This window comes from Megalobrama amblycephala, linkage group LG15 (assembly GCF_018812025.1).
Source record: "Megalobrama amblycephala isolate DHTTF-2021 linkage group LG15, ASM1881202v1, whole genome shotgun sequence".
In the NCBI taxonomy this organism is placed as follows: domain Eukaryota; kingdom Metazoa; phylum Chordata; class Actinopteri; order Cypriniformes; family Xenocyprididae; genus Megalobrama; species Megalobrama amblycephala.
Genome location: NC_063058.1, coordinates 30,019,543 through 30,038,321, shown reverse-complemented (window position 1 = coordinate 30,038,321; position 18,779 = coordinate 30,019,543). Strand labels below are relative to the sequence as shown.

The following is an 18,779-nucleotide window of genomic DNA, read 5'->3' as shown; positions in this document are numbered from 1 at the left end:
TGCTCTGACGAATAATAAGCGACGAACGGCCGATTCTGGGTGGGTCAAAAGATTCCGTGTGTGTAATTGAACAATACGGCTGCCTGTCACGACAAACTGGCCAATCACATTCGAGAAGGTTTTGAGATGTGATCTCATTGGTGGATACATTCGTCTGTCATTGATTCAAACCGTCCAATGCAGGATGAGAAGTCCCTCCTCCTCGATGACGTTCCCGTGTTTGACATTCCGTGTAAAAACCGAGCAAAACATTACGAGTTCCGCGCTTTGATATTACTCGAATTCAACAGTTTGATAGGTTTAAAATACATTTATAACAGTCATACAATTTTGTCAACCGTTTTGACGCAGAAAACAATTTTATAATCAATTATTTGGATTAAAAACGATCTTCACACTGTTACCATGGTAACAGAAGCAGCTAGCTTGCTAGCGTCGTGAACGGCTCGTCGTTTGAGCAGATCCGATGTGTCTTACTCGATAGCAAACATCTTTTCGTGTTGTTTTTCGTTTTAAATATCAATGACAGACGCCCTACAATGAATCGACAATGACGGTGAGTTTGTAGGTTGTTTGCTGCAGATTAACATGTTGAGATGATTATAAGATTTTCTAAACACGTATAAATGTATTACTTTTCGTGTTTTATATGTTATGTTTGTCGCATTTGCTTCTAATATGACACTTATCTGGTTTAAAGCTTATTTAAAATAAAACTAATGATTTACCTATAAGAACCATGGTAATACCATGTTTTTTTTTAAGTGTCTTGGTGGAGTACCTTGGTATATGTCACAAAATACCTTTATAGATACTACCACAGTACTTTACAGTTTACAGCTTTTATTTGTACAGTCTGTATAAAACAGAAGGACAGCAGACTGAAGGTGCACGTGACCTCTGTCATTATTAAATAACTCTAATCCTCTTTGCAGGATTTATTTTTAGAGGATGGGCGAGACATGCAAGGTGATCAGTGCCTGAACATCAGGTAAATGACAATCGGCTGATGGAGATGTGCCGTCACAGACCATGAAGAAAATATTCAACTTCAAGAAGAAGAAGGGCTCCCCGAGTCCCTCTGAGACGGCGAGCGTGCTGTCGGCCAGCTATGATGTCAAGGAGAAAGACCTCGGGAAGGTCCACAAGGCTGCGTTCAGCGGAGATGTGGCCAAACTCAGACAGCTGGCCAAAAAGAATGACTTGAACCAGCTGGATAAGGAGAACAGGTAATGGCTGATATACTGTAGTGAACAAAGCAAGATGTATTATAGTGATTTTCACAGCTTGTCAGGTATTAACTTAGAAGGTTTCTGCTGTTCTTCCCCAGGTGTCGCCATCAGGCTTCTTAACTTCTTAAAGGGACAGTTCACCCAGAAATGAAAATTATCCCATGATTTACTCACCCTCGAGCCATCCTAGGTGTATATGACTATCTTCTTACAGATGAACACAATTGGAGTTATATTAATAAATATCCTGGCTCTTCCAAGCTTTATAATGGGGGGCTCGAGTTTTTGAAGCCCAAATAAATGCATCCATCCATTATAAAAGTATGACTCCAGGGGGATAATAAAGGCCTTCTGAAGTGAAGCAATGCGTATTTGTAAGAAAAATATCCATATTTTAAACTTTATAAGCTGAAATCACTGGCTTCTGGCAACAGCTGTACGTTTGTTCACGAGAGAGTTAAGTTCAGGTGAAAGAATGACCTCTGACCCAACGAATGACGTAGCATAAGCTTAGGTGAGAATAGATACCTCTTGTGAAAACTACGTAACTCCCATTGCTTTTCTTCAGAAGGCCTTTATTATCCCCCTGGAGTCGCATGGATTACTTTTATGATGGATGGATGCACTTTTTTGGGCTTCAAAATCTCACCCCTCATTCACTCCCATTATAAAGCTTGGAAGAGCCAGGATATTTATAAAGATATCTCTGATTGTCTTAGTCTGAAAGAAGATAGTCATATACACCTAGGATGGCTTGAGGGTGAGTACATCATGGGATAATTTTCAGTTTTGGCTGAACTATTTTATTTCAGATAGAAAGTTTCTGCAATACTGCCCCAGGTGCCGTTTTCATTTTCAACATTTTCACTGGCTCCGCTACAGAAAATGACCTATTTATATATCTTATCAATGCATTTTTATATTAACTAGAAATATTTTTTTGAATTTTGAAACTTTGAGAATTGATGGGATTGTGAAAAATGGCTTACCAGGAGTCAAATGGGTGTTTCATAGCAGAAAGTAGCTAGGCCTAGCTAGCCTAAATAGCTGTTCTGTTCATGTTTCTTTGGAGTAACATTTACAGTGACACTAGGAATGTTTATTAAGAAAGTAAATAGAGGCCATTTTGATTTTGTGTTGACTTTAAATTATTCTTCATGCATCTTTTAAATGATCCAAGGCTCTTAAAGTAGCATTTGTTGTTGCGTAATGATCTTTGCAGCAGCTTAAATCACAAAATTCACACTTACTTCACCTTGTTTATTCAAAAGAGATATTCTTGCTAGTACAGAGTTTGATGTCTGTAAGATTTTTTAATGTTTTTAAGTCTCTTCTGCTCACCAAAGCTGCATTTATTTGACCAAAATAACCTAATATTCTGAAATATTATTACAATTCATAACAACGGTTTTCTATTTGAATCTGTTTTAAAATGTAATTTATTCCAGTGATCAAAGCTGAATTTTCAGCATCATTACTCCAGTCTTCAGTGTCACATGATCCTTCAGAAATCATTCTAATATGATGATTTGCTGCTCAAGAAACATTTCTGGTTATTATCAACATTGAATACAGTTTTTCTGCTTTATTTTTGTGTAAAATGTGTTTTTGTACATGATTCTTTGATGAACGAAAAGTTCAGAAGAACAGCATTTATTTGAAATCGAAATCTTTTGTAACATTATAAATGTCTTTACTCTCAATTTCATGCATCCTTGCTGAATAAAAGTTAATTTCTTGATTTCTTTGCCCACAGAACTGCGCTGCACATCGCTTGTGCCTGCGGACACACGGATGTCGTTCAGTTTTTGGTGGAGAGCAAAGTGAAGCTAAACTTATGTGACAATCAGAATCGCTCCGCCTTAATGAAGGTGCACTCAGTTTGTTCTTGTGGAATCATATGAATGTAAATAAATGCTGCTTGTCTTTGTGGTCATGCATGTGTCTTTTGGCTTGTAGGCGGTTCAGTGCGAGCAAGACCGCTCTGTGTCTTTGCTCCTGGAACATGAGGCTGACCCCAATCTGGTGGACATCAATGGAAACACGGCACTGCACCTGGCCGCCCGCATCCCATCCCTACCCGTGGCACTTCAGCTCCTGGAGCACTCAGCCAACATCAATGCACAGAACAAGGTGAAACTTTAGTGGTCGATTCCAGATGATCACAGTATTAACCACACGCACAACAGGTGTCTGAAACATAAAGGTGAAGAGTTGAGTGTAATTTATGTATAATGCTGCATAATACACACTATAAATGCCTACTCACAATATTGATTGAGACAGAAGTCTCAGTGTTGTGGCAAGGATGCACCAAAAATGTTCGTTATGCACATTGAAAGGTAAGATAGTTAATGCAGTCCACTCTTGAGATGTTTTTTGTGGTTTGATTGACAGGATGGAAACACTCCACTGATGCTGGCTGTGATGGAAAACCACGCAGACATGACAGAGCTTTTACTGAAAGAGGGAGCAGATGTTAATGTCAAGAACCAGGAGCAACGGTAAGAAGGATGCACCTTTTGGGGCTCAACTAAAATAAGTTTTGTACTAAAAATACAAAAAAAATGAAAATTTCATCCGATGTCCCTTTTTAACATTTAATTTTATTTCATTTAATGTAAATGTTTTTTAGTATTTTTAGTTTTAGTTATCTGTAACAAAACTGATTCACATTCTGTCTGTCATTGTTAAGGTCTGCATTGATGATAGTGGCGTGCAATGGACAAATCAGCATGGTGCGCTTGCTCCTGCAGTATGATGCCGACATCACGGTGAAAGATGATAAGGGCTGGTCTTCTGACGATTATGCCGTCATGAATGGACACCACGCGTAAGGGCATTCGCACCATTTGACGTTAAATATAAAGTTTGTTCATATGTTGTTTTAGCAGTGAATGTTGGTAATTTTTGTTGCTATTATCTAATTTTGATGCATTGTAAAGATTGTTAGGAACAACTGAAAAGGTGATATGTTCACATTGGCAGTTAATGTAATGGAAATGCACTGCAGACGTAGACAGCTTTGTTTGAAGCTCATATCAATCGTTCTGTTCCAGATGTTCACATCTGATCATTGAGCATGGGACGAAGAGAAGATCCCTTCAGTCACCTTCCCATTTTACCTCCAGCAAAAAGAAACAGGCGTCCGTGCTTGGCAGCCCAGGCGGTATTGTGGCTGGTTTGCCTTTGGGAGTGCCAGCTCTGGATAAAGATGGTGAGACCATTTGCAAAATGGTTTTCAGAGTTTCGTCTGTGCACATAATATATACGTCAGTATTCCTGCAGTGTTGAGTGTGGTGATTTGATTTGGTTCTGTTTTCCTACTCCACACTCATCTGTTGTAGCAGCAGGAAGCAGCTCTGCAGGAGCAGGGAAAGGTATTGCCATCGTGTGCCAGCTGATGTGCTGTAGATCAGACACATCATTCTTTACCATCTCAGTTTAAGATACAATATAAGAGTAGTATGTGTTCATTCAGTGTTGCTGAATGGTAAACTATGGTGTGTCACGTCATATCCTTCTTTGTGTGTTGTACGCTTGCATACTAGGTTAAAGACCAAGACACCTTTGCACCAAGATCGAAATGAAAAAGCGAGCCTCAATGAAAAAATTCAGTCATTCTTCAGTGTACAATAAAAGTCCCATTTAATGGCATTTATTTTGCTCTGCATCTATATTGCATATATAATAGATTGTAAATACGTGACCTAAAGGCTTAATGGTATTTTGTCTTATTGAAGTTTTTTGCCAAACAAAGGGGGAAAAATGGACAAAAACATACTTTATTGGTGTGAATATGTCTGTAGGATTGCATCATTTCACCACAAATGGGTACTCTCTCTAATTGTGAATTGATCTTGATAAATTGATCTCTAGCTATATTGGAAGAAAATATTTGTACTAGATATGGATTATTTATTGGCTAGGGTCTTGTAGGTAATCTCTTTCATATTTCTCTCTTCAGATACAGAGGACAATTCCCACACAGACTCCATTAGCAGGTGAGATGCCATTGATATATCAGACAGGAGTGAGTGATGGCAGCAGCCACAAATGATTCAATAAGTTTATCGAGCACTAAAATGTGTTCATTTGCAGGGCATCAAAAAGTGGTGCTGCTGATTCCTGGCCTTCATCAGATGATGATGATGAGTTAGATTTGAGCCCAAAGGTATCTGTTGTGCTGTGCATTAAAACAGTTCTGAATAACGTGATATTGATTGAAAATATTGTAATATTAGGTTAGGTAATAACACTTTTTTTTTTTGTTTTTACAGAAACAGAAAGTAAACTTAAAGAAACTCATAAGCACATCAAAAAGGGAAAAGATAGAAGGTAAGTTTTAATTTTAAATGTTTTTGAAGTCTGTGAGAACTGTGGTTGTGCTGTAATTTGAAGCCCCTGCCATGTAGCAAAGTCTCTTTAGGGCAAACAGACCACTTGGCAGCCATCTTGGCAGCTTTTTTTTTTTATATATATATATATATATATATATATATATATATATATATATATATATATATATATATCAGTGCTTCCCACAGGTTTGAAATATACTTGCAGTGGTAGCTGGGCGAAAAATCCTCCTATTACCCACGGCACAAAAATGTTCTACTTACTACATGTGACAAACAAATAATGTGTGATTTTTAACAGTATTTTTATTTATTGAAATTTTAATTACATAGGATATTACATTTAATTACATACATTATTATGTATTGTGCATTATTATGCATTGTAAATTATGCATAATTACAGCATTTAAATGGTTCACCTTTTCCTATGTTCTCCTTGCTGTCATAAAGTGTCTCTCTCAGTGAACAGGACACAGTTTACTCGTAAAATTTATAAAATGAATAATATATGTGTCAAATAATGTTCTTAAGTCTTTTCTTCCTGTGGGGGAGACTACAATAATTTACTATGAATTAAATGGAAATCAAATTAAATACAATTTATTGTGTAACCAAAATATCAATAATGCCCAAAAGAAAAAAGCATGTGACTTTTAATTATAAACAAGCCCAAAATACACCGGGACTCTTATTTTGAAATGTCTGTACTATTGCAGGCTGATCCTTCAGATTCTTACAATCGTCTAATAAAGGCCATAAAGTAGACATTGTAATAATTCATCAACTTGAGTTCATTAGCAATCGCTTGGCATAAATCTGCGCTTTTCATTGATTATGAATCACTTTGAAGCAGACTGAAGCACTGTTGCGCGAGCTTGTAGAAAGCGCAACAGCGCCCCATTGTGACTTTGCAAAATGCAGCGCCCATGGGAATGTTAGCGGAAGTAAACAGTTCTGACGCACACATAACGAGCAGGTACGAAACGACTAGTTTATCGATTGTGGATGGTTTCATTATCTTCATTATTCATTGTCATTATATAAAAGTATAAGAGGATAAAAATAATAAAAGCAAAAATGTGTCTCCAATATACTTGGGCGGCCGTTATTATACGTGGGCGGCCCGCCCAAGTAAAGTCTATGTGTGGGAAGCACTGTGTATATATATATATATATATATATATATATATATATATATATATATATAAGTAATAGGCATGCTACGCTTATCCATTTAGGATGCTGAAAGATTGAATTGTTTAAAACTATTGGCTAAACTTGTTTCAGTAACATATTTCAAATCACAATCTAAATCGGACAAAAGTGGTATCATAAATTTTGCTGCTCAAGCTCAACTTTGTCTAAGGCCCTGGTTCCACCTGGTATTAAGATGCATTTTGGTCGATCGGACGAGGGAGACACATACCCTTTTCCACCTGGTATTTTAATCTGTCTCTTTTGTCCACTTTCTACCACTGATTTCTTCGACGGGAGGGTCTATGGGCGGGTAAATGTAAGGGTTTTTTCAGATCTTTCAATCTAATGGACAAAATAAGCTCACACAATTTACATATGAATGCACCCGGATACCGTGGGAAAACATATGGAGAGCATCAGCTTTCGTTTCTGCTCTGACCTGCCAAACACGGTGAGTGCGTGTTAGAAATCAGAAATGGTCTTCAAACCAAACTTGGGTCTTTAGCCGACGTCGTCCACTTGTGATCTGATCAACCAAAACGCATCTTAATACCAGGTGAAAACAGGGCCTAAGACACCATATTGTTCATGTTGCATTTTAGAAAAATAAGGCAAGGTGATGTCTTAATCAAAAAGTAAAAGAAAAAGGCGGGATTTCCTATCCTGCGGCCACCATATTAAGCATTGTGATATGCTGTCTCTGTCTGTAGTCATAGCAGATCGGGATGCAGACAAATCCTGGAGCGGGTCAGAGTCAGAACTGGACTGTGAGGATAAGGGTGTAAACCGCCCACCTCTGTCCAGACCACTCCCCTCCAGCAGCACCTCCCTCCAACCCCCTGTAGCAACCCCACCTGCCTCTTTACCCCACCCACCCCAGATGAGCTCCACCCCCTTCAGCAGCACCCATAAGGTAACCCTCACCGTGTCTCTGTGTGGTACATTGATTGACTCTTTCCTTCTTTGTTTTCATTCAACCCATTCCACCCTGCTGTGTCAGGAGGGCAGAGCGAGTTAACAGAGCTGCCCTCTGGTAGTAAACTAGACGTGGAAGGCAACAAAAGTCCAGAGGATGAATCTGAAGAAGATGAAGGTGAGGATGATGATGATGATGATGATGGTGAAGAAGAAGAAGATGAGGAGGAGGAGGAAGAGGAAGAAGAAGACGAGGATGATGATGATGATGATGACGAAGAAGAAGAAGAAGAAGATGATGAAGAGGAAGAAGATGAAAATGAGGAAGGTGAAGAAGATGATGAAGAGGAAGATGAAGAAGAGGAAGCTGCTGTGGCTTGTGAGACAACAAACATTCCTGAATTGCCTAAAACCATTGCTCTCAATACCGCAGAACAATCGGATGAGGCTGATGAGAATATCAAACAACCTGAGTGGGACAAGATGGAGGACAGTGTCTCAGTGGACAATCCTCTGGAGGTAAGGACAGATCAAGAACAAGAGGCACCAGAGAAAATGGACGTGAAAGAAACGATTCCTGAAAAGCCGCTTTTCGGAGGTCCAATTCCAGGGATTCTCGATTTAGATGATGGTTGTCTTGTGTCAGCCGTCAGGGTCGAGGCAAAATTCTCAGATGAGGAGGACAACGAGAGGCCCAATGAGAGTCCAAGTCCAACTTCGTTACCAAGTGTGGACAGAACATCACAAAGAAATCCAATGGAGAGCAAGAATGAAAACCATAGTGATGATGATGATGATTGGGATGATGATGATCAAGATGAGGAGCTGTTGAGAATTGAGAAGAACAGTTTAGAAGTGGAGGCCTCTCAAGGGACAACCCTTGTATGTGAAGATGCACAACTTCAAGATCAAACCGATGATATTCTACTGAGACCAACTGAAGGAATAGCTGATCTTGACACCAGCAGTCTGGATGTTCCCTCAGCATCACCTAAGTTAAAAGCCATAGCTACTGCAGATGATGATGAAGATGATTGGGATGATGTTGATGAGGAGGAAGAAGCCCAAACGAAAAAGCCTCTGAACTTATTTCTGACCTTGCTGGGACAGAAGGAACCGGAGAGCCCTGAGGTATCTTGGGAGTCTGGCTCAGACAAAAGTGTTGGAACACCTGAAGAAGATAAAGATGCCAAGGAGATGCCAAGTGGAGAAAAAGACCAACATCAAGAGGCTTTGGTTCAGGATGACAATGCTTCAAAAAGGTCATTGTTAGAACCTGTTGAACACCTTTCCCAGAGTCCTTTACATGAAGAACCTGTGCGTATGGAACAAAGTGATGATGACAGTGAAGCCATACCAGTGTCCATGATTGTTGGTCAAAGTGATGAAGACCAAAGTACAAGTCAAGACGAAGACAGCCAAGTGAAGCAAATGCAGTATGACTTTGCAAGTGGCTCAGTCAAAGTTTCTGATATAGATCAGATCTCTGATGTCTCTGACGATGAATCTATGGTAGAAGAATGTATTGATGATGCAAGTCAACCACATTCTCCAAATCTCTCCAACAGTAGCCCAAAACATTCCACTCCATCAAGTCCAGCACAATTGGAAAAACCATTCCTCTCAGGTAGCCCAAATCCTTTAAAAGCAATGAGCCCAGTTCCAACAAGTCCAAAATCCCCAACAAACCCAAGTCCAAGGCAATCTTCTGGACCTAGCCTTCAACATTCAGCTGCATCTAGTCCACAAAACTCAAGTTTCTCAAGCCGCTCACCAAGTCCCCAACACTGCAGTCCATCAGCCTCAACATTTATCCATTTTATATCGCAGGATTTGGATCAAAAGTCACAGGAAGCAGTTATGAATCCAGAATCTCAACGTTCAAGCCCTAATTCTCATCTTGAGGGTGACCTTTCGGTAGAGTTTGCAGATGAACTATTAACAGAGGGGATTGAACCAGAACCAGCTTTTCAAGAAGAAATCCCCTACACCGTCATAGATGAAGTTGATCTCACTTCTGATGGAGAAGATGATAAAGAGGAAGAACTTGAGAAGTTGCATGAGCAGAACGAATCATTAAAGGAAGAAAGACGTTCAGAGCAAGGATCATTACAGGTACTCTAGACGATACCTGTAGCTTGTGGATAGGAGGTGGCGACTTGTGGTATGTAGTTGTAGTTTCTAGGTGTGGTAGAGATGGTTAGGAGACACTGAAGATGCAATCCTGACAAATCTGTTCTTGCTCATCCCAATTGTTTCGTGTCTTTTGTTCTTTTATGTATCTAATCTCATTGAATTGTACAACTTTTTGAGTGCCTTGAGTATAAAATGCCCTGTGTTAATGTTGGCATGCATCTCATCGAACAGGACGAGGCATCCACAGAGGATGAGGAAGAGGAGGATGTAGAAGAAGAGGAGGATGAGAGGGAAGAACCGGAGGAAATGTGTGAAAAGTCTAATGTTCCTCAAAATGGTGGCACTAGCGAAGACAAGCAAAGAGGTACATTTTCATAGTTTATGGTTTGAAGGATTTTTGCTTCAATTTTGGCATTTATTTTGTGACCATGTGACTAGATGTGCATGTTTTTCCAGATTTCCTTTCAGAACTGGGGCTTGAAAAAGAAGATGAAAATGACGACTCTCCCTGGGATTCAGAGGTCAGTCGCAAGGCATATTAAACAGAGCAAAGCTGGTGAAATCTCCATTATAATAATGCATTTTATGCTTACAGCATCACAATCACCCTAAAACAGGGTTTCCCCAACCAGTGCTTAGAAAACCCCTACAGGTTTGTGATGGAACTGCAAGGTTTGTGGAATTGTGATGTTAATGCTGATGTCAAGCTAAATTAAATATAACTTAGTTCAACAAAAAGGATATCTAAATTAGTTAGATAAATTGTAGTTATATTTAATGAATAATTATGTTACCTAACAATTATATTTAATACAATTATGAAATTAATGTAATACAAAATACACATAAAATTGTTTTAATTATTTAAAAATGTATTAATTGAATGAATTAGTTATAATTAATTACTAATGTAATTTAAAAAATATATTTAAATTATGAAATTAATGTAATACAAAATACACATACATTTATGTATTAAATCAATTTGTAGTTATATTTAATTACTAAATATAATTAACAATTATATTTAACTAGATAAAAAAGTTTGAGGACAAACTTTAAGTTGGCTTGAAAAAGCCGGTCCAGAAAGTTTGAAGTAGTTTTAAAAGTGTGAAGTTTGAGAGTTTTCAGTTTAAAAGTTTAAGTTTTAGTTTAGTAGTTAGATTTAACATTAGGCTAATCACTATTAGCATGTAGCTATTCACTGCTAGCATGTGTAGCATGTTGGAAGTCCAGATTGCTAGCATGAGTCAAAAGAGCCAACCGCCATATCTCTACGATGTTCTTATGCAGAGATATAGATTTTGCAAAACGGTTGCTAGGGTACTCTGTTTGGTTGCTAGGGAGTGGCTAGGCAGCTACCAGTGATGATACTCCAAAGGCTGCTTGACAATATAAACCAACCCCCATGTCTTTATGATGTTCTGATGCAGAGATATAGAATTTGCAAAACGGTTGCTAGGGTACTCTATTTGGTTGCTAGGGAGTGGCTTTGCAGCTACCAATGATGATACTCCAAAGGCTGCTTGACAATATAAACCAACCCCCATGTCTGTACGATGTTCTGATGCAGAGATATAGATTTTGCAAAACGGTTGCCAGGGTACTCTGTTTGGTTGCTAGGGAGTGGCTTGGCAGCTACCAGTGATGATACTCCAAAGGCTGCTTGACAATATAAACCAACCCCCATGTCTGTACGATGTTCTGATGCAGAGATATAGATTTTGCAAAACGGTTGCTAGGGTACTCTGTTTGGTTGCTAGGGAGTGGCTAGGCAGCTACCAGTGATGATACTCCAAAGGCTGCTTGACAATATAAACCAACCCCCATGTCTTTATGATGTTCTGATGCAGAGATATAGAATTTGCAAAACGGTTGCTAGGGTACTCTATTTGGTTGCTAGGGAGTGGCTTTGCAGCTACCAATGATGATACTCCAAAGGCTGCTTGACAATATAAACCAACCCCCATGTCTGTACGATGTTCTGATGCAGAGATATAGATTTTGCAAAACGGTTGCCAGGGTACTCTGTTTGGTTGCTAGGGAGTGGCTTGGCAGCTACCAGTGATGATACTCCAAAGGCTGCTTGACAATATAAACCAACCCCCATGTCTGTACGATGTTCTGATGCAGAGTTATAGATTTTGCAAAATGGTTGCTAGGGTACTCTGTTTGGTTGCTAGGCAGTGGCTTTGCAGCTACCAATGATGATACTCAAAGGCTGCTTGACAATATAAACCAACCCCCATGTCTGTACGATGTTCTGATGCAGAGTTATAGATTTTGCAAAATGGTTGCTAGGGTACTCTGTTTGGTTGCTAGGCAGTGGCTTTGCAGCTACCAATGATGATACTCCAAAGGCTGCTTGACAATATAAACCAACCCCCATGTCTGTACGATGTTCTGATGCAGAGATATAGATTTTGCAAAACAGTTGCTAGGGTACTCTGTTTGGTTGCTAGGGAGTGGCTTTGCAGCTACCAATGATGATACTCCAAAGGCTGCTTGACAATATAAACCAACCCCCATGTCTGTACAATGTTCTGATGAAGAGATATAGATTTTGCAAAACGGTTGCTAGGGTACTCTGTTTGGTTGCTAGGGAGTGGCTTTGCAGCTACCAATGATGATACTCCAAAGGCTTCTTGACAATATAAACCAACCCCCATGTCTGTACGATGTTCTGATGCAGAGATATAGATTTTGCAAAACGGTTGCTAGGGTACTCCATTTGGTTGCTAGGGAGTGGCTTGGCAGCTACCAGTGATGATAGATAGATAGATAGATAGACAGACAGATAGATAGATAGATGGATGAGTTTGAATGAGTTAGATAGATAGATAGATAGATAGATAGATAGATGAGTTTCAATGAGTTAGATAGATAGATAGATAGATAGATAGAGTTTGAATGAGATAGATAGATAGATGAGTTTGAATGAGTTAGATAGATAGATAGATGAGTTTGAATGAGTTAGATAGATAGATAGATAGATAGATAGATAGATAGATAGATAGATGAGTTTGAATGAGATAGATAGATAGATAAATGAGTTTGAATGAGATAGATAGATAGATAGAGTTTGAATGAGATAGATAGATAGATGAGTTTGAATGAGTTAGATAGATAGATGAGTTTGAATGAGTTAGATAGATAGATAGATAGATAGATAGATGAGTTTGAATGAGATAGATAGATAGATAAATGAGTTTGAATGAGATAGATAGATAGATAGATGAGTTTGAATGAGTTAGATAGATAGATAGATAGATGAGTTTGAATGAGTTAGATAGATAGATAGATAGATAGATAGATAGATGAGTTTGAATGAGATAGATAGATAAATGAGTTTGAATGAGTTAGATAGATAGATAGATAGATAGATAGATGAGTTTGAATGAGATAGATAGATAGATAAATGAGTTTGAATGAGATAGATAGATAGATAGATAGATGAGTTTGAATGAGTTAGATAGATAGATAGATAGATGAGTTTGAATGAGATAGATAAATGAGTTTGAATGAGTTAGATAGATAGATAGATAGATAGATAGATAGATAGATAGATGAGTTTGAATGAGTTAGATAGATAGATAGATAGATGAGTTTGAATGAGTTAGATAGATAGATAGATAGATAGATATTTAGTTTGATAGATTTAGTTTGATAGATAGATAGATAGATAGATAGATAGATATTTAGTTTGATAGATAGATAGATAATGAGTTTATGAGTTTGAATGAGTTTCAATGGATTAGAAATAGTACATAGAATGGCACTTGAGTCTAATTGAGTTTGAGTCTAATGGGCTTCCATAGTTTAAATTTGAATTTTGACAGTTGGAATTTGAAAGTCTTGGCTCATTTGAACATTCCGTCAATGAAAGTCAATGGGATTTTTTCCAAGTTTGATCAGCATTTTTAGGAAAACCGTAAGTCGGATCAGTCTGAAAAGATATAGCAACCCGAGTCAGAACAGTCTGAAGGTCTGGGCTGAGTTTGGTGGTTGTAGCTTGAACAGTCTAGGAGGAGATAGTGTTCAAATTTTCGGTCAGAAGAATAATAATAATAAGTTTATATAGCAGATCAGTAAGTTGGCTTTTTCAAGCCAACTTAATTAATTAAATTGGGAATTAAATTAATTTAAACAATACACATAGGTGTTTTATTAATGTAAAAATGAAAAAAAAAAAATCATTGAGGGGGAAGAAAACATGTTGGGAACCCCTGTCCTAATGTCATCTGTGACTTTATTTCATTCTGGTATGTTCTCTCTTTTTTCCATTAACAGTCTGGTTCTGAGAGCCCATGGAAAAAGCAGGCCAGTGGCCCACACACTCCTGCCAAGCCACATAAATCCATGTCCAGTATTTGTGAGGAGAATACTGAAGGTATGCATGGCATTGGCAGTGATTTCTTTTATTTATTTTTACTATATAAAAATATGATTGCATTTTAAAGCGTAATACCATAATAGCTTTGTCTGTAGCCTTCTGCAACCATTTCATGCTTAAAAATATGCAGAGAAGATTGACATTTTCCATTGCTTCTGCTTAACAGATGTTTTACATGCTATGCTAAATAATTGTAGATTTGCATTTCATAATCTCATTGAATTCTTTTGTAGACTTCTTATACGTTCCCTCCTTCGTAAGAGGAGGGAGGGACATTAATTTATTGAGAAGTATAGGCCAGCCAGGAGGCTGCAGGCCGATGGGTAGGCATTCTGATCTGCCTCATGATTTGCTGTTGTCCCGCTGGATTAATCATCTCCCATAATCCCCTGCAGTGTCTCCAGCCGTCACATTAACACCTTGTCCTCGGATCTTGATCTCTTGTCTTATGCGTCTTGTTGTCATCTGTGCATTCGTGGCATGTGATGAGACTAATATCTGCTTATAGTGGGGAAGGCCCATTATTGTTGCTCATGTTTACAAGATGAGTTCATTAAATTAACATTGTAGCTAAATGGTTTCCTTTTAAGTGTTTGAGTATTTTGCCACCCTCAAACCCACAGGCATCATGGGAGATCTCCATCGCTGCATGTGCATGCCTGCGCACTCGCCGCATGGAGGCTTGTCTTTGTCCATTAATATTTGTTTTGTTTAGGGGAGTTGATATTTCTGATTTTTTTTTTTTTTTTTTTGCCTTTCAGTTTTAAGAAATGATGAGGATGATGTAGAAGAGAAGGAAACTGAAATACCAGTAAGCGTCATTTTAAAATTGCATTTATTGAACTTGATTGGTGGAAAAAATGGTGGAAATGCAAAGGATTACAATGCTTTGCTGCAATGTTAATTATATTAATATTATAAAATTATAGTTATATTAATATTGAAACATTAATATTATTACTATATGATGTAATAATACAATATATTAATATTAATTCAATATTAATGTACTCCTGTAGCTCAAATAGTAGATCAGTTTGAGCTACATGAGTACATTGATAAAAAAAAAAGATTAAAAAAAACTATACCTTCAATGCAATGTAAGTCGCTTTGGATAAAGGCATCTGCAAAATGCCAAAATGTTAATGTAAATGTATAAATATAAATAAATAATAATTTTTTTGAACTTTTGAATTTATTAACAAATGTAACATTTTTCTTCACAGCCCAAAGTAATCAAAAGAGAGCCAGTGTCTGTTCTTAGTAAGCTGATGGATTCAAAAGAAGCCAATAGGAAAACAGGTCATCTCTTCAATTTATTTTTTTAACACAACTATTAAACTTGTTTGCCCACTGAATAAAAAAATAAAAAAAGGTAATTGTGACTTTTTATCTCATAATTGACTGACTTTTTTTCTCAGAATTGCATAATATGAAGTCGCAATTTCGAGTTATACAGTCAGAATTGCGAGTTATAAAGTCAGAACTGCGAGATATAAAGTCGGAATTGCGAGATATAAAGCCGGAATTGCGAGATATAAAGTCAGAATTGCGTAATATAAAGTCGGAATTGCTGGAATTGTGAGTGATAAATTCGGCATTGAGAGATATAAAGTTGGAATTGCGAGATATAAAGTCGGAATTGTGAGATATAAAGTCGGACTTGCGAGATATAAAGTCGGAATTGTGAGATATAAAGTCGGAATTGCGAGATGTAAAGTAGGAATTGCGAGATATAAATTCGGAATTGCGAGTTATAAAGTCGGAATTGCGTGATATCAATTCAGAATTGCGAGATATAAAGTCAGAATTTCGAGATAGAAAAGTTGGAATTGCCAGATAGAAAAGTCGGAATTGTGAGTTATAAAGTCGGAATTGTGAGTTATAAAGGCGGAATTGCGAGATATAAAGTTGGAATTGCCAGTTATAAAGTTGGAATTTCGAGATATAAATTCAGAATTGCGAGTTATAAAGTAGGAATTGCGAGTTATAAAGTTGGAATTGCATGATATCAATTCAGAATTGCAAGATATAAATTCGGAATTGCGAGTTATAAAGTCGGAATTGCGTGATATCAATTCAGAATTGCGAGTTATAAAGTCAGAATTGCGAGTTATAAAGTCGGAATTGCGTGATATCAATTCAGAATTGCAAGATATTATGTCGGAATTACGAGTTATAAAGTCAGAATTTCTAGATAGAAAAGTTGGAATTGCCAGATAGAAAAGTCGGAATTGTGAGTTATAAAGGCGGAATTGTGAGTTATAAAGGCGGAATTGCGAGATATAAAGTTGGAATTGCCAGTTATAAAGTTGGAATTTCGAGATATAAATTCGGAATTGTGAGTTATAAAGTAGGAATTGCGAGATATAAAGTCGGAATTGCATGATATAAATTTGAAATTGCGAGATATATACTCACAGATATAAACTCACAGTTGCAAGAAAAAAGTCAGAATTGTGAGATAAAAAGTCGCAATTACCTTTTAAATTGTTTTATTCCGTGGTGGAAACAAGCTTCCATAAAGTTGTAACATGTTTGGCTTCTTGAATAAAATTCTCTGTTCTTGCAGACCTGATGGAAGAACTTGGTTTGGGAGATGCTGATGATCTCGAGGGTAATCTTGAAGTTTTTGGTTCACTAAAACATTCTGGGATCATTCTTCAAATTGTGCACTGAATGTATGTTTTGTATGTCCTCATGTGTTCATGTTTTTGTCTTATTTTACACAAAAGCAAATCGCCAATGCCCTCCAGGTCAGATACTCAAGCGCTTGCGCTCTATGTACCTTCGTTGGATGTTTATAGTTCTGCTGATGCTTGCTAATATCAGAGCCGTGGCCTAGCAGTTAGTGTAGTACTGTGGGTGACAAAAGTTTGAGTCCAGCTTGCCTTTGTCCCATTTCCCCCTGGTCTTTTCTTGACTATCTTCTGTCAAATGGCAAAAATGCTGAAAATAAATACATATTTAACATTTAAAAAATACTTTTTGTGAATCTGCTTATTTTGAAAGATCTTCAGTGAGAATGTCAATGAATAGTCTTCAGCTCCGCACTGGCAGTGAAGATAGTCTCTTGGGTTTGTATTAGTGTTGGACGATATGCTCCATAGTCATATCATCCTATCGTCAGCCTGTGAGATTACGAGATTGTGTTGTTTTTTATCAACACTTGAATGTGGGTAAGTTCCATTAAAAAAGCAACATTTTGAGCAAAAAGGTGAAAAAATTACGTTTTTGTCAAAGACTACATCTGGATCAGATTCAGTACGATGATCTGAACATAGATGGAGTAGATCGAATCCATCAACACACACAGTCCTGTAGCTCATCCTGGGTCAACATTTAATTCAGTAACATTGGGCATTTTTGATTTATTTGCTGGTTTATGTTGGTGATTGCATTATTTGAAATATGCATATGATTACATATGCTATCGCTTGCTTCTTCTTCACCTGTGTTTTGATCAGGAGATTCTCAATTCTTTCAGAAGTTGCATAATAGCGCCCCCTACCATATAACAGTGAAAACACAGAAAGCCAGAAAATTCCGTCAATGGCAGGGAAAGAGTTAAAATGTTTTGTTAATGTGCTATGGAAACAAAACAAAATGCTGACAAACAGCAATGCCGTATTCGCCTTGGCCTGACGGTGTCATAAGTGTGGTTATGTGGTGATGTCGTTATGAAATTAGAGAAGGCATGAAATGAATTGTAGTTCCTAATATTAATTTGATAATAATACTAACCTAATAACAATAATAGCCTAATAATAACAACAACAATACTACTACTACTACTAATTTAATACATTCATGGTAAAACTAGCCAATTATCATCTTGATATCGTCAAAGGCATCAGCCATCGGCGATAACTCTGTCTATCGTCTGTCGACACAACCCTAGTTTGCTTTTTTGTTTATTTTCACTGCCTCTCATAGATGCTTCTGACTGGGACTCCGCCAGCACCACCAGTAAGGCCAGTAAGAACTTCCCAGTTCATAAGCTGGAGGAGGAACCAGTCTTTGAAAGCCCAGCAGCTTCTGCATTACCCATAACACCTCAGCAGCAGGAAGTGGACACCAGGGAACATGAAGAAGCCAGTCCAGAGAAAAACAAACCCACAACCTCAAGCACACAACCTCTTCCTAGTCCACGATCTCTCAACCCAAACGACCGCTCAAAGCCACGACCACTGCCACGACTGCGCTTGGACTCGAATCAGAGGCCAGAGAGTGAAGGTGAAACTAGAAATCTTTACTATAATGAAACGGTTTCTAGTGAATGTCTGAGTAATTGATTTATTGGTACACAGAATCAGACTGGGATACAGACACCTCCAGTCCAGCCAAGACAACAAATTCACTGCCAAACATTGCTGAGCCCGACGCTAAAGGTAAATCTCTTCAATGTAAAGATGAACATTCAGTGTCCTATCTGTGTTTTATATTGTATAGAAATGTGTCTGAATTTCTCTGCAGTTCAACCCAAAGCTGAAGATGACGAGAGTGAAAACAGTTCTGACGCAAGTGAAAATGCAGATCAGGTGG

At 37.8% G+C, this 18,779-nt stretch overlaps 1 protein-coding gene across 1 annotated transcript in view; it reads left to right on the top strand.

Moving 5' to 3' along the window:
• Window positions 1-178: 178 nt before the first annotated feature.
• Window positions 179-18,779, top strand: part of si:ch211-272n13.3 (ankyrin repeat domain-containing protein 26) — a 54,602-nt gene continuing 36,001 nt past the window's right edge. The window contains 21 exon segments of the mRNA XM_048157493.1: window positions 179-556; window positions 936-1,229; window positions 2,989-3,103; window positions 3,192-3,365; window positions 3,630-3,736; window positions 3,928-4,065; window positions 4,292-4,449; window positions 4,580-4,612; window positions 5,200-5,236; window positions 5,334-5,406; window positions 5,513-5,570; window positions 7,501-7,703; window positions 10,073-10,205; window positions 10,298-10,362; window positions 14,132-14,231; window positions 14,996-15,045; window positions 15,461-15,536; window positions 16,807-16,851; window positions 18,171-18,470; window positions 18,545-18,625; window positions 18,711-18,775. Coding sequence (XP_048013450.1) covers window positions 1,033-1,229; window positions 2,989-3,103; window positions 3,192-3,365; window positions 3,630-3,736; window positions 3,928-4,065; window positions 4,292-4,449; window positions 4,580-4,612; window positions 5,200-5,236; window positions 5,334-5,406; window positions 5,513-5,570; window positions 7,501-7,703; window positions 10,073-10,205; window positions 10,298-10,362; window positions 14,132-14,231; window positions 14,996-15,045; window positions 15,461-15,536; window positions 16,807-16,851; window positions 18,171-18,470; window positions 18,545-18,625; window positions 18,711-18,775 — 2,208 coding nt within the window. The 5' untranslated portion in view covers window positions 179-556; window positions 936-1,032.